Genomic DNA, 15656 nt, shown 5'->3' on the forward strand with positions numbered 1-15656 from the left:
GCAGAATGCCAATGCTGGCAACAGCATGGGTGAAGAACCATTGATCAAGGTCTTTTCCAGCCTTTTGCTCCCATATTTCAGCTTCCTCAGTGGCTGAAATACCCCACTTTGAGTAGAAGATGGAATTGCAGTAAAGTCCACAACAAGATAAATAATTTGTAAAAGAGACAAAGACATTTAAGTAAAACAGACTGAGATACCTCTTACTATTACATCACATTTAAAACATAGAATTCAACTGTGTGTATGCAAAGGTTATATTTGTGAGACTATTTCCCCCTCTTTTTGCCAACTCAAAACATTTTCATTGGAGCATTTTGTATACTGTGCTTTAAAACATCTTAAATCAAAGCCTTAGTTTCTGCTAAAAAAGACTTTCTAAAACTCTGCTAGTAAAAATTGTTTGCCGCAGTATGCATTTACAGCATCTCTGATGCCATTGGAAACACTGAATGGAAATGAATATAAAAGGCAATCAGAGGGGAACAGATATTCATGGAGGAATCTTCATGATATTTAAAGACATTACTAATTCAGACATTGGATAGTAATTTTATTTTACTGGTAATGCACTCAACTAGATTTGTGTTGACGATGTAAAAGAACATCAAATGGTGATCACCTCCTTAAGTCAATTCTCAACATTTTTAAGGATTAACACTCTAATTTCCTATTTACTTTACCCCTCCCCAAAAGTCAAATACAGCAGCCTATATACTAAACCAATTCCATTTAAAATAAGCATTAGCACCATTAATACTATATTTTCTTTTTAAAATGTTTAAATCAAGTCTAGCTCATATTTCTGAAGGGATACAGTTGCCTCACTACAAAGTTAATGCCTGAAGAACTTGAATTCTGTCAGCTGGTCATCCAGAAGCATCACCTCCCTCCTCCCTAGAAGAGGACAGTTAAAACACATCTGGACATGACTGACCTGAGGTATCTGGATGTTGTCTGCTGGTCTGCTTGTCGCATCTTTATTGTACTGAGGATCAAATTCAGATGCCCCTGCTAAAACCATGATAAGTCCTGAAAAGAGAATTGGAGTGAGACAAAGACAAGGTCAACATCCTAAAGCCACCAACTGATTTCTACAGAACCTTCAGTCATAAAACTTATCCCCCATAAAACACTCCTCCCCCAACAACCATGAATACCCATGCCCTCTACTTAATGGATCAGTTACTACTGCCACAGGGCAAAGGAGGCAGGAATCAATGTCTGGCACAAAACAAATTATTCAAGGCTTAATTTTGCATGGTATGAAGTCCAGCATTTGACACAATGTCTTGAAAAAAACATAATTACACTTCATTAGGACAAGCAGAAATCACTGCACAGCAGTTTGACTACTTCTCCATGCTCACAGAACCATTCCTCTCAGCAACCCATGTGCCTGCAGCAGTACCACAATGTGCATGGAAGAGGAAGGCAGGAAGGATAAAATTTCAGCTCCATTTTCTGCTCAATCAGCATTGAAAATTCACCAAAAAAGTTATTGTAATTATGAGAAAAGCAGTCAAATAATCCTACAAACAAATGGCACAAAGATGATGGACCACTCTTTTCTTAATGTGATTAGGAAAATCCGTGTTACCACAAAATATTCTGTAGTGTAATTAAAATGAAAGCCCTAGATAACTGGGTATTTTAGTCCCATTGTGAGCTTCCTGCTCATGAACATACCAGACCCCTCAGCCACACATGAGAGCTCACACAATCATTTGCTCCAGTTAAAATAACTTTTTCAGCAGTAGTTACTCAAGCTTCCTTCTTATATTTTAAGCTAGTGCTCTTATGAGCAAGTTGAAGTTATTTTTGCCTACCTGCAGTGCCCAGTGAATTCAAACTAGTAACAATGAGTCAAGTTCCCTGAGCATCAATTTTCATTTCCATGCTCAATTATCTATTCACTTCCTCAGCACAGCATATTGAAGACTTTCAGATGACTATAAATATCTTCCCATTATTTAAGATGAAAAATTAAAATCTCCAGGAAAGGAGATTCTCAAGGTTTGTTTGTCCTGAAGCTGGAAAAAAATACCTTAAAACAAGGCAAGTCATACAGCTTTATCTCATCCTTTTCCTAGCCTGGTTTGGTTATATTTGCTGACACTGATATACCACACTACAGTGGAATTCACAACCAAGCAAAAGCCTTACCTGATCACTATGTGGTTTGTCTAAGCCACCTCAGCTGCACCTCAGTTTTCATTCAGACTGCACAACAGACCTCAGTAGAAAAAAATGACCTGCCTCTGAACACTTTTAGGTAGTTCCAGGATAAGTCCTTAAATAAGGCCATTTAACCTAGAGCTCACTTTTTAGGAGGGACAAGGCAAGCCTCAAAGCTTGAGCGAGGTTCTGAGTGAGGTTCAGTAGGAAACAAATTACTTTAAAGAACAAGTCTGAAGAAAGAAAGTGATCTCACTAAACTTCTAAAGTCTCACCTACTCTCTCTTTTCTCACCTAAGGGGAGATAGGAAAAACCATAAGAGTATGACAAAATAGAGTATAAAATGGTCTGAATTAATCCACAAACAAGCCCATGTGTACTGTGAATAAAAGGGTAACATCTTTCCATACTCTTATTCCCTACATCATTTGGATCATCTGTGAAGCATTTCTGCTCTGTAGGAAAAGGAAGGATCAAGAGCAGATTTCAGCAATCTTCCAGCAAATTTAAAGTTGAAAAACAGTGCAATTCAAAGGAGTAAGAAAATATATTTATGAACACTTCTTTAGAAGGTTTTGGGGGTTCTTCTATTCTGCCTTTCAATTGTTCTGAGCATGCAATTTAGTTAAATCCAATCTAGAACTAAGTAGTACTGTGCCAATTCCTCAGGCTTATTCCAGCCCCCAAACTGTAAGATATAATTTTGGACCAACAAAATACATCTAATACTAAAATAGTTTTCCTCAGAAAAATGGGGGGGAGGAAGCGTTATTACTTTAAAATCAGGGAGTAGACAAGAAAAGGAATTATACTGAAAGCTACAAATAAGTAATAAAATAACATACAATTAAATTAATAGCAATTTTTAAACAGAATTTTACCTCTCTAGTCTAACATCTAAAAACAGGAAATGCTATTTCATTCTTTATGCATACAAAAATTGTATGAAGCCCCTAAAAATTTTTTTATACTAACAGAAGAAAACATACAGAGAGAGGTTGGCTCCTACTGGCAATTGAGGGCTACAGGCAGGTCAGCATGTTTTTCCCAACATACAATACCTCTTTTTCTTTTTTTTTTTTTTTTCATGTATAGATAGACATAAATATAGATCTATACAATTCCCTCTCCCAAACATTTACTTCTTACAGACTATTCTTCACCTGCAACGGAATTAAGTTTTAAAAATACTCTAAAGGAACCAGAAACATTACTTTAGCCTAATTAAAGCCTATAAAATAGAAGTATTTTAATTTCAGCAGACTAACACTTCCAGAGGAACACATCTACAGTTCAAGGTGGCTTTTACTTACGTTTCATGTCCATGTTGCGGGTTTTATAGACAAAATATGTATATATTTGAGTTGTCCGAATGAGAATCTGATCTCCGCTGTATCGTATTGATCGGTACCACCAGGAACCCTGAAATATTCAACAAGAACAGACTGAGGTCAGCTACAAGGAAGCATCAAAATAGCCATACTGCACAACCTCATGTCCCTCAACAACCAAGTAAACTCAGCCCAGCTGATATTATATATGTTGAGGTGAACTTAATTTCAGAAAGGAGAGGGAAACAAAATATATTCGCTGACACAAACTTTAAAAGCACACTGATACATTAATCTGAGAAAATCTAATGTTAAACATTTTGAAATTACCTCTAGCCTACAGAAATTTTCCCCAGCACATACACCTGCACACATACACACTGCTTGGTTTATTTCTGGTGTTGTTTTAATAAATCCACTAAACACTAAATTCACTCAATTTACCACTTTCTATATGATGTGGTAACTCTATACAGTGCAACTCAGCATTCAAATCTAGTTTAGGCAGGTCAAGACCAAACCAACAACAAAGATTTCTTTCACTATGAGAAAATTTGAAAAACTGTGATTTAAGTCACCTGACCACAAAATGCTTTTCAGAAGAGGAATCTGGAGGTGGCATGGGACCCTTGCTGTTAATTTTCAATATTAAGCCATACACCTTCAGATTGACAGAAGAAGAGCAACACTCTGATAATTACCTAATTAGCATTACACCAGTGATTCAGAGTACAGAACTCTACAGTGGTTGTACTCTCTAATATATTTTCAGAAAAATGGTGTGCTGGGTTATAAACTGTAATCTGTTCATCAAACTCCTCCTTGTAAGCAAAGCTCATTTAACATAAGAAAACACATCGAAGACACTCCTCAATCTGCTGTGAAATTTACTACCAGTGAAGAGCATCAAGCAGTAAAGCAGTAAATGATGCTTACTTTTATTAGTTTAATAACAGGAACTCCCCCGTTATGGAAAAAAATTCTGCAATCTACTTAATTGTTTGGGAAATACTCAAGGACTGGCTCCAACAAATTTTTTAGTAAATTAGGTTTGATTCTTCCATAAATAGATGAATGCTGACACAAAATAGTACACAACTTTCTACAATGTTTTTCTGCATAAAAAAATTAATTATAATCCCACAGCTACCAAATATTTGTACAAGTGCAGGTATTGGAAGAAAAGTGTACCTAGCCAGTTCAAATCTACATGAAAAAGGCTGCCCTAACTGCTTCTGCAGATACAGCTCCTGTCTCTTGCCTCATGTACAAGACATTACTCAGGTCAGTGGAAGTCTGGAAAGAACTACTTATCAGTATTGTCCTTTTTCATTAATCTGGATTCAAAGGGTGGAAGTAGCTTTACTTTATTTTAGATGCCCATCAAACATAGGATGACTATACTGCAGTTAAATTTGCCTTCTTTATTGATTCATAAAAGTGAAACAGACCTATTAGAGGCATGAATTATCTTGTATGACTACTTTCAAATGGAATGATAAAATAACTTGCTCCATAAAAATGACTATTCCTCTTCATTGACTTATAAAAGAAATTTACAGTGACAAGTCTGAACATATAAGTCTACATCTGGTATGGGGCAAGAAGAGGCAGAATACTTTTTCTGTGCTCAGAACATTTGTTTGTACCAACAGCAAGGTTGTTTTCCCTTCACTTGAGCTATGATAAACCCGGTGTAAATCACTAGAAGTATGTGTATACAAAAAAGCATCAACTGAATCCTAAAAGGAAGGCATGAAACTTTTTTGCATCCTGGATTTTAGACTTTTTATTCAACCATTTGTTGAAGTCAGCACATTTAATCTTCTAAGCTAAATTTTCAATTACACAGAGAGACTCAAAGGGAAGGAATAATGTGTGAGTCTTTGCACACACTGATACAAGCAGCTGCCAAGACCTCAGAAAACTTTTTCAAATTAAAATCTTCTTTTCAAGAACATGAGGGCCTTTTGGTGTCACTTTTCTGAGTCTTGCTTCATGCCACACCCCAAATGCACAATCACTGGGTAAGAAAAATTGTTCCAAAGCAATACTGTAGGGCAAACCCAGGCCCTGAAATAACACTCACCTACCAATTGATTCCTCACACAAAGCAATGTCAAGGGCAGACATCTGATGGTGTACAGAAGATCAATAAAAACTGAAGTTATTTAAACAAAGGCAGTCAGGAAAAACGAAATAACCATCTTCTTCACCTACAGTATTCATTCTAGCACCACCAGCTAAAGACATCTCAGTCTTTACTATTACACCACTGAATATCCTCTTGAGCTCACATCACCTCAATAGTTTTCTTGAAAAAGAAGTTACAAGACAAATTACATAACTTAATAATTATTGTGATATCCAGTATTTTCCTTGGAGTCCTCTCTCTATCAAGGCACTGCATTTTTCTGGAAACTCTATAGCAGCTACACTTTTTTCACAATAAAAGAAGACACCACCTTTTAAAAAAACACCTCACTTGCACCCTCTATTAAAGGTAAGAATGAGAACTCTAAGACAGCTTTGTTTACAACTTGGTTACAGAGAGTAGAATATCAGATACTACTTACCACAACAACTGGAAGAATAACCATAAATGCTAATCCATATACAAACAACACCTACAAAAATAATACAAAACATACTGTATTAGATACTGTGGCTACTTAATAGCACTTTTGTTTAATCTTTATTCTAAAATAGTCAAGTAGTATTACCACAAGCTTACTAAAAATTGTCACAAGCTTATAATAGTGTCACTATTTCTGAAGAGCAACTTACAAGTAATATAACTAGGTATGGCTTAAAAAAGGAGTGTCAGTTTAGTGTGATTCACATATGAATCAGTTGAAATGATTCACACAATGTCACAGGTCAGTTTCTTTAATAAATAAAAAGTTGGCAGCAAGGCTGTGATGCAGCAGACAATGAAAAGAAATCAAGTGGTTAAGAGAAACACCTTGTAGCAACAAATAAAACAGGAAGAACATTTAGATACATTTAGATTAGAGCATCACTAGCAAATCAAATGGAACTAGAGAAGCCCAGCATGCAGCTCTGTGCTACCTTGCAAGAGTGAACACACACTTTGTAGCAAAGGTGATCACAGTAGAACCTCATTGTCATTGGAATAAGATCCACCCAAACATACCGGCATTTTCCTCTCAAAATTTAAATTTAAACTACTCTTAACACTCACGACTCCTGAAATTTGCTTCAAAGATGTGCACTTGAACTAACGTATTAATGTGTTTTGACTAAAAATGTGCATTATTAAGCAAATTCTTTTTCAAAATCACTTGAAAGTTCACCTTAAAATCTTGAGCTAAGTAAGCTGACTCACCAAAATTGAATTTTTCTGATCCACAATCCAAGCTGGCAAAGCTATACCAAAGCTTGTAGCTGTAGGATGAAAGAAAATAAGTTCATTATAAAATATTGAGAAACATTTTTGAAGTCACATTATATCTAACAAAAAAACAATACCACCAACCCACAAAAAACCTGCTCGTGTTTATTACTTCAATAAGCAAAATTTTAACAAATACAGCAAAATCAAGAAACAAATTAGAAATATGCCAAGTATGCAATAACAGGACTTAAACACCTGAAATACCAAATATTTTAGCTTAACATATTGCAGTGAAATAGATGGGCAATACTTATTTTTATAAAAATTTTTATAAAATTTTGAAAGATTTGTGAGTTTTGCATTGGAGAATTTTCAGCAGTTTAAATACTTATATTTAAGTAAGCAAATGAACTGCAGGAAAATTATCTGAGCAAATTACTTTTATGGGAAATTCTATTGGTTTGTCCCACTAAGAAAATGTTCTAAGCTGTAAACTGTAAACACAAGACCCTCTGTCAGTTGAAATTTCTGTGTAATTGGTAAAAAAGAAAGAGGAACACTCTTCAATTCAAAAGAAGTTAGGCTACAGAAAACAGAAGATGCGATTCTCTAACATCTCCAGTATACAGATCTGAATAAAGAGTAGCATAAAACAGCTTTTCAGACACAGGTGGTAATATATTAAATTTTGCAAACACTATCCATCCCAATACTAAGAGTTCCATGAAACCAACAGAGGAAAGAAAGGAAAGTAAGACTTTATTCATTTCTAGGACCCACTTAAAAGAAAAACAACATGCTTTCCTTTGTACTAGCAGTACTTCTTTGTACAGAACTAGGAGACTACAGAACATAGCTTAGGTGCATGTTTTTACACCACACATACATACATACAGAGAAGATAAATTCCACTAAATTAGAAAGCCCCTCACACTTTAATGTGGAACAAGGTTAGAGAATAGAAGAGAGAGAGAAAACTTCAGGGACTTCTCCCACTCTTCAGATGTCTCAAACAATAATGAGAGGTCTAGAAATAAAGCAGAGAATTCTAGTTTTACTGGAGTCTGAGGTAGAGCTTTCAGCAGAGCAGAAGGCTTAAGGTTCACAGTACAAACTGCTAGCCTGCCAAAAAATAATTTCATTTTGCCTTCTGGGAATGCAAAGTCTCTTAGGTTTGTGAATACAATCACTAAGCCAACCAAGGATCTTTGTGCCTTCTCAAGTTTTGGCTGAGTTTTTTTTTGAAGTCACAGCTTCAGGTCAATTCAAGGACACTGACACAACTGCCTAACCTCAAATTCCATGCCTTGTCAACATTAAGTGAGTAGCTTATGGATGTGAAAATCAATTTAGCATCCAGAAAGGTCCTAGCAAAGCTATTAAAATTTATGGTACCATTTTGCTGATATTGTGACAGCATTTCTGAAGAAAGATTTCAGATTTTATCTGTATTTTGTAGCAAGAGGGATAGAGACCTCTTACTTGCCAAGCAAAGGAAGTACTAGAAGCTAGGAGCTGATAGAAATCTGTTATGCTATAAAACACAGTGATTAAAGAAGCTGATTCACCTCTTTAGTCCATCAGAAATGCCTTTGTCAGACTGTGATATAGTTGGCAAAGATTTTTATTGAAGGAAGAGGGAAGATTTTTTTTTTTTATTTCTTTGAAACACCAGTTCAGGGCTGGGGTTGCTTTTTTTAACTTTAAAAATTAATGTCCTATTGGGTGGATATAATTCAGAAGTAGAATGCACAGCACAGATGACAGAGTACCCTCATGTCATTCTGTAAGTTCAGAATTAAGTTACAAATTCCATTTATTATTTCCAGTCTGGCTGTAACTCATTCTACACAGATATGTTGTATAACTTGCCTTAACAAATGGCATGTTTCCATTTTGCCTGTAATGAGTATCAGCTAGAAGCATGCAACATTTTTCTTTAGTAGGCCACTTAAACAATCACAAAGGTGTTTTACAAGCAATTCACACAACTGCAAGTAGGGAAGATTTATTACCTTTCAGTCTTAAATTCATTTAGTTTGGATCACCTACTGTAAAACTTCAAAACACCATCACCAGGATTATTTTCATGTAGCAACCTGCCTAGAAACTGGGCCAGAAATATCCCCATGTACATCCTTCCAAAGTGTGTTTATTGCACTATGGCTAGTTGTTAATTTTTCAATATATATCTCTAGTATTCGATCATAAATACCAAGAAATATTTAAAATTGATAAATTTCTGATAAGCAGTATTCTATTTTTTGCTTATACCTCTACTAATATTGGCAAGTCACCCTAGATACTTACGGAAGCTAATTTAAAAAATTCTTCTCTTTTTACCATAATAAAAAGTTTGAGAAGCAAACTCTTTCTTGCCTTTCGCTGCCACCACCCCCAGAGCCAATTTCATAAGCAAAGAATTGGTCAGATATGTTGTTTTAATCCCAGGAGGAAGTTATTATATAAGTGCTTCTTGACTGATCACATATTACACATCTCAATGTGCAGCGATTACAGAACCTCTGTCATACATAATTGTTACCTTGTGGTCCATCTGGATTACCAAATTCTTCCCAGTTTTTTCGTGATTCTTCATCAGTTAAGCTAGTTACAAGAAGATATATTAAGTTAATACGTTTCTCTAAAGCATTAACAAATAGAAACTTTCAAATGTTGCAGTCATATTATTCTTTATTGGAAATCTTAACAGCTTCTGGTATTTTTTCACATGAAATCTAATAGGAAACAATACTGCTGCATTCCTCCTTGATACACAAGTGGATTCTTTAAGGACTCCGACAGGAAATCAGACACAGAAGATGTACATGCAGAAGACGGCACAATCACATACATCTCCCTTTCATGACAGTGGCTGCATACCCACCACAACACAGTATTTTGTGATGCCAGGTTACAACACAGAAAATTTTGAAATAGAGTTTGAAATTTATCTTATTTTTTGGAAGGAAGGTAAATATAGAAGATTGATCAGAAGTAGTCCATATGGGACTTCATCTTATTCTAGACCTTTAGCCTTTGACAGCCTGTGTTTGGTTGTTTTTGGGTTTTTTTCCCTGGAACTACCAAATTTCATAATTTAATACTCTCTTATTAAATAAGACACCTCCTCTTAAATCTTACAGTTTCTGTGCCTGTTCAGTAATGACAGCTTTTTGGCAGTTGTATGCCACCTTGACAGAATCCCTGTTACTAGAAAGAACAATACTGCTTTAGAAAACCTGCTTTAGAATACCTGGCTTTCACTGTATGAAAGATTTTATCTCACATAAGAAACCCAGTGAAGAAGTCAGGCCTCTCCTGATCATTTCTAAGTCTCCCATTTGTTGACAAGCAGACTCACCAAATAGGCAGGTTTTGTAATATTTCAAGACAGCATGGCTAAGGAACTTCACCATCATTTACCTCACAATATACCTCTGCTACAGCCCATGCACTAGTGTTTGAAGTATCAAATTGCAGCACCAAGTATTTGAGTAGTGTCTTGCAAAGCAATTAATTTATATGTTTCGGGAGTTCAAAAAGGCATAGGAGAAGTTCCTACTGAAAAGATTTTTAAAGCGATAGAGATGTGTTTAAGCAAAAGGTATGATTTTCAAACTGCTCTAGTGAGCATGGCATTGGTTCTCCTTCCCACCTCTTGCCGAACAGGACTCTCCATCATTAAGGTTAACCACACACACAACGGAGTTCAAAGCAGAAATCACCAACTTCCTAAGTTCTCTGATGATGTGACTGACCCAATAAACCCCAATAACTGATGAAGTCTCAGAGGCAATGGGGAAGAGTGACATGCTGTGACCACAGTGACTCAGCACAGTTGCTGCAGAGAAGCTGACTCCACCTCAGCACAAAGGGGACACAAAGGTGGCCTTTGTTTTACATAAAAAAACCCACCAACAGCTGAGGGGATCAAATTGTGGTATAAACATTTCTCTTTGAGTGCATAAAAAAACTATGAATGTCTCAAGTTTGACACATCAGCATGGGGGGAGTAAATACCTGGCTCAATCCACCACAGTACAAAAACCAGACAACTAGAATTCTGTAGAGAACAATGGGCTCCAGCTGGCATGAAGCCACACACGCCTTCCTATCAGCATCGTGACAGTGAGTGTATTAGAGACAACAGTACCGGGAATCCCACTGGTGTTGTGATTGAACTGTGTATCTAAATTCCTGTGTTTTGATTTTGTTTATACCAAATTCTCGTATTTGACATCTCTCAGATAGTAAAATACTCTAGAGTAAAAGCAGATTCAAGGACTCAGCTTTTAAGAGCTATACAGCAATTATGAAAGAGACACAAGGTAAAAAATCAGGACTGCATGGCAAGCATAACTGCACAGGGATAGGGGTAAGCTGAGAGAAAACAGATCCAGAACAGTTAAAGTACTCTTTGGCTTTACCAACAGTAAATATATTTCCTGAGCATCACTTCAAAACTGCTGTAACAGAGTCGGTTGGTTAAAAATCACAACACCCATTTTGTTCTTTGTCATCTTTAAGATTTAATATGTGTTATACTGGAAACACTTTTCCTAGCTGACATGCAAGTTAACACAAAGAACTAACATCTTACAGTATTCTGACAGGTGCAAAACAAATTATCCTTCCTAACTTGTACAAAGCAAATACACATTGCAGGAAGACATGTTTTGACTTTTGTTACATACCTGAACATATTTCTTCCTGCCTCCTTAGGCCATCCTTGCCCTTACTGTAAAGGCTGTTCTCCCCATAATATTATGATTCCCTTTTTTCATAGGCAAAGAAGTAACTTACGCTGCATAGGCCTTAGCAATCCTCATGAACATAACTTCATCTCCTCCTTTATCTGGATGGTATTTTAGGGAGAGTGCACGGTACTGTTTCTTTATTTCCGATATACTTGCTCCCTTCAAAAGGAAAGGTTTGCATTTATTAATAAATATCTTAAATAAAATTCATTTTCATATATAATCCTAATACACATTGTGTAGTATTTTTCTAAACCAGTCACTGAAGAATTATAACACAGGATCATTAAACTGTATTTCATTAAAACAGTATTATTTTTCTGATAACATTCTTACAACCATTATGTTTTTAAATGAAGACAGAAGTTCAGTCTAACTAAAAGACACTCAGATGACTGAATACTGGGTTTCATCTGGGTTATCCTGCTGATCTATCCATAGGAACACAAAAAAAAAAGGAAGGATTTCTTATCTGTTTGGCAAATCTTAAACATAATCACAAATACAAGGAATTCTCATTTGCAATATTCTTCTATTTAACCATACTTCATAGATCAAGTATGATGGTCCACTTGCAGTTTGTATTCAGAAATAAATCTGTCAGTCACCAGGAACAGCAGATTTCCCTGCCAGTTAAAAACGCCTTTGACTAGAATCATTCTACCCATAAATTATTTCAAACTTCTTGAACAAAGGGAATGCATTACCTGTACGTGAGAAATATTGTTATTCTACTCCAGCATGTTGTTAAATGCCACCAACACAATGTCCTGTACATTAACTTCCAGCTTGGACTGTGAACTTCACTACTCAAGAAAACCAATAAAACTTTATAGTATGTTCAGCTAAATTTTTTTCTATATGTTATCCGCTAAATTTCGCACAATTACCACAAGACTTTTCAATGTTTTGTGCCAGAGAAACCTAGCATGCTGATCTTAACTGCATAATAAACACAAAAGAATTTATTTACAGATGATGGTACTCTTTCAGTAAATTTAAACCAGAAATTAAACTACCCTGAGGCTTCACTTGCTGTTACCTTATCTCACTTTATACAGTCTGTCATGTTCCAATACAATTTATCAACAGCATGCCTCATTTAATGCACAAGATGGATTTACTCCATTATAAATTAGACTTCAACTAAAAGGAGTCTCAACACTAGACGAAGCATGCCAGACAGGGAGCAGAAACTAGAAAGTAGGGTAAAAAGAACAAAGGGAAGGGGAAAAAACCCCAAGCTGTTTGAGTAGAGATGTGTTTTCATGGCTCATATGAATGCTGCCTGTAAAAAAAAAACAAAACTAATTTTTTCTCTCTGACACAGAGGGTGCGCCTAATCCCAGACAAGTTGACATGTTTTCCACCTACATTAATTTCTTACTCCTCATTTTCCAAAGCTAGGCTATAGAGATTAGGCCTGATTTACAGAAATGCTTACTAGCCTTGGACAGCTGGTGTCAGTCTCCTTGGAACACAGAGCATGCCTGTATATAACCACTTCTGAGATTCATCTTTATGCCTTGGATCCTATCTTTAAAACTGCAGTAGAGATACTTATTAAATAAATAATTAATATTTGAGCACCTTATGTGTTAGTGAAATTCCAGTGGTATGCTTCAAAAAGAGCTATTCTGTGTTTAAAACATAGCGTTGATATTGCATACAAAATCTGGTGTTAGGTACATTATCTGGACTTTGTTGGTGCTGTGGTTCTTATCTGAAGAAGAAAAGCCTCTTGTTATAAATTGATATGCTAACATAAAATAAAAAAAATCTTGTTTAGAATGTGAATGAAAAGAAGAAGTAAATTACTGTGCATCAAAACTTCGAAGTGCTTGCATCTGCAACCATTTTATTTTTTTAAGTGGGGGGGTGGTGTTGCTGGTGTTTTAGGGTTTTTTTAATAACAATAACAATTCCATTATCTAACTACACTTCAGCATCTGTATCACTTCATTAGCAGGACTGGCTACAACTCTCAAGATTCCATTTGAATGGTAACAGAAGAAATCTGTTGATTTTTCACATAGTCCAAACTGAAAATCTTTCAAGAAATTTAATAGAAGTTGCCTGATAGCGAGAAACACACTCAGATTTTGCACCCTACTTTTCTTGAGCCCTACTTCAACTATCTATCTTCACAACCATCTTTTCATCCTCCTTTTAAAATCTCTGGCTTTCATTCAGCTTGTCCTTATGCTCCACATATGTCCACATACTCCATCCCTCAGTTCTTGAGGCATTCCAGAATTTGTTTCTTTGCCTGGGTAAGTTGCACATGCCTTGAGCATGTGTACAAGTTTTCATCAATAAACACAAAGCTATAATTCACTACATGCATTCCCTTCTTTCCCCTCTGGGTTGTTACTTGTAGAAATTTCCCAAAGATAACAAAGGAAAATACTCTGCTGACCTAATCCCTAGCCTGATTTGTTTAATCAAAGTTAACCCAGCTATAAGAACATTAAAACTGCATGGCTCCAATAGATACCATTTAACAGTAAAAACTTGTATTGCTCTGTCCTGTGCACCAGTGAGAGAACTCAAGTCAGTGATCAGTGAGTCACAGAGGAGCAGAACAGCAGCTGAATTGCAGTAACTTGGCTCCAGACATGACAGGCAGGTGTCCCACCTGTCTAGCTAGAAACAGGCTACAGACTTCTCACCGGCTATAAATTACTTTCTTAGCACAAGGTAATGCTTTGCTGACAAGTCAACATCATTTAAAAGCAAGAGATGTATTTGCTAAAGTTCACATACATATTATGTTCTCTCACACTAACAATATACATCACATTTAATCAAAACAGGTACATTCAAAGCTCATTCACGTCCTTGTGCTGAGCTGGAGCCACAGTGTATTTCTTCAGACTTGAGAATGAAACATATCTCAGACTCCAGAACTGGAAAGATGACTCCGCTGTTATTCAAAAGAGGAGCCTTGGATCAGGAAATAATTAACATAAGCAGACATTCTGCTTGAGGTATTGTGGTTAAGATGAAGAGTTTAAAAGAAGTTCAGAAAGTCTCTCCTTGGGATATGTAATTTTTGGCATTGATTTTGAATAAGTCCTTCAACATAAACAAAGGACTGCGTCTATTTTCACAAGATTCAAGCTCGCCTGCACTACGTCAAAATGTGCATCACCAATACCCTTCAGTGGAACCTCTCATTTACAAATACAGCTCTGTACAGAAATGGTAATCAAAGGAATTCACATTCTTGTTTATACAGTTTCTTCAGCATTCCTAGAAGTTCCTATTAAGAAGATTTACGAAGGGCATACAAAGCAGATTGTAGTTTTCCTCTACACAGAGAGGAAAACAACATCAGAATAGGCTTTTAAAACACTCAGCTCACTACATTACTAGAATTTTGAAGGAGCTAGATATAAGAGTTATAAATTGGTATAGATATAGGCAAAAAACACGTAACAACTGACTTTATAACATGCAGCAATAACTTTCTGCAGCAATAACATGTCAAAAAAACCCAAAAACACTAGATAGATTCACTAAATTTACTTTGTTTGAAAAAACAAGTCTAAGATTAGACATCTACACACAGAATATACAGTTACAGTAGTACAGACTAGTGAAATATGTTATTACTTACAGGATCCAAATGTAACACTTCATAAGGGTTGTATTCTTGATACTCTCTGTCTGTTTTGGAAACTTTGTATGCAAGGAACAAAAATAATGCCCAGCCAGCAAGAAGGACTATTTTCCTGTTTGGAAGAAAAACAATTTTTTAAATACACAAATGCATCATTCTAATAACATTAAAAGCCATCTTATATCACTCTTCAAGAAACAGTATTAAAGCAGCAAGAAACACCAAAGCAGGTATTAGTATTTCAGCTTTAATACCACTTTTTCTCCTAGTTTTTAACAATGACAATCCACTACCACCAAGTCTCCATTTTTTAACTGTCTCTCCTCAGCAGGTATATATTATTATTTCCTATTTTTAAAGGATGATTTTTAACTAGATCCTAGACAATGTGTTAAAAAGAAAA

General features: G+C 35.9%; 1 protein-coding gene across 1 annotated transcript in view; it reads right to left on the reverse strand.

Moving 5' to 3' along the window:
* SEC63 (SEC63 homolog, protein translocation regulator) overlaps window positions 1–15656 on the reverse strand; it is a 55922-nt gene that overhangs the window by 22529 nt on the left and 17737 nt on the right. Inside the window, exons 3-9 of the mRNA XM_030267694.4 lie at window positions 15251–15365; window positions 11675–11787; window positions 9414–9475; window positions 6860–6918; window positions 6087–6137; window positions 3493–3601; window positions 938–1032 (exon numbers count right to left, since the gene is read on the reverse strand). Coding sequence (XP_030123554.1) covers window positions 938–1032; window positions 3493–3601; window positions 6087–6137; window positions 6860–6918; window positions 9414–9475; window positions 11675–11787; window positions 15251–15365 — 604 coding nt within the window. The remainder of the gene's footprint in view (window positions 1–937; window positions 1033–3492; window positions 3602–6086; window positions 6138–6859; window positions 6919–9413; window positions 9476–11674; window positions 11788–15250; window positions 15366–15656) is intronic.

Source organism: Taeniopygia guttata, chromosome 3 (assembly GCF_048771995.1).
Source record: "Taeniopygia guttata chromosome 3, bTaeGut7.mat, whole genome shotgun sequence".
In the NCBI taxonomy this organism is placed as follows: Eukaryota; Metazoa; Chordata; class Aves; order Passeriformes; family Estrildidae; genus Taeniopygia; species Taeniopygia guttata.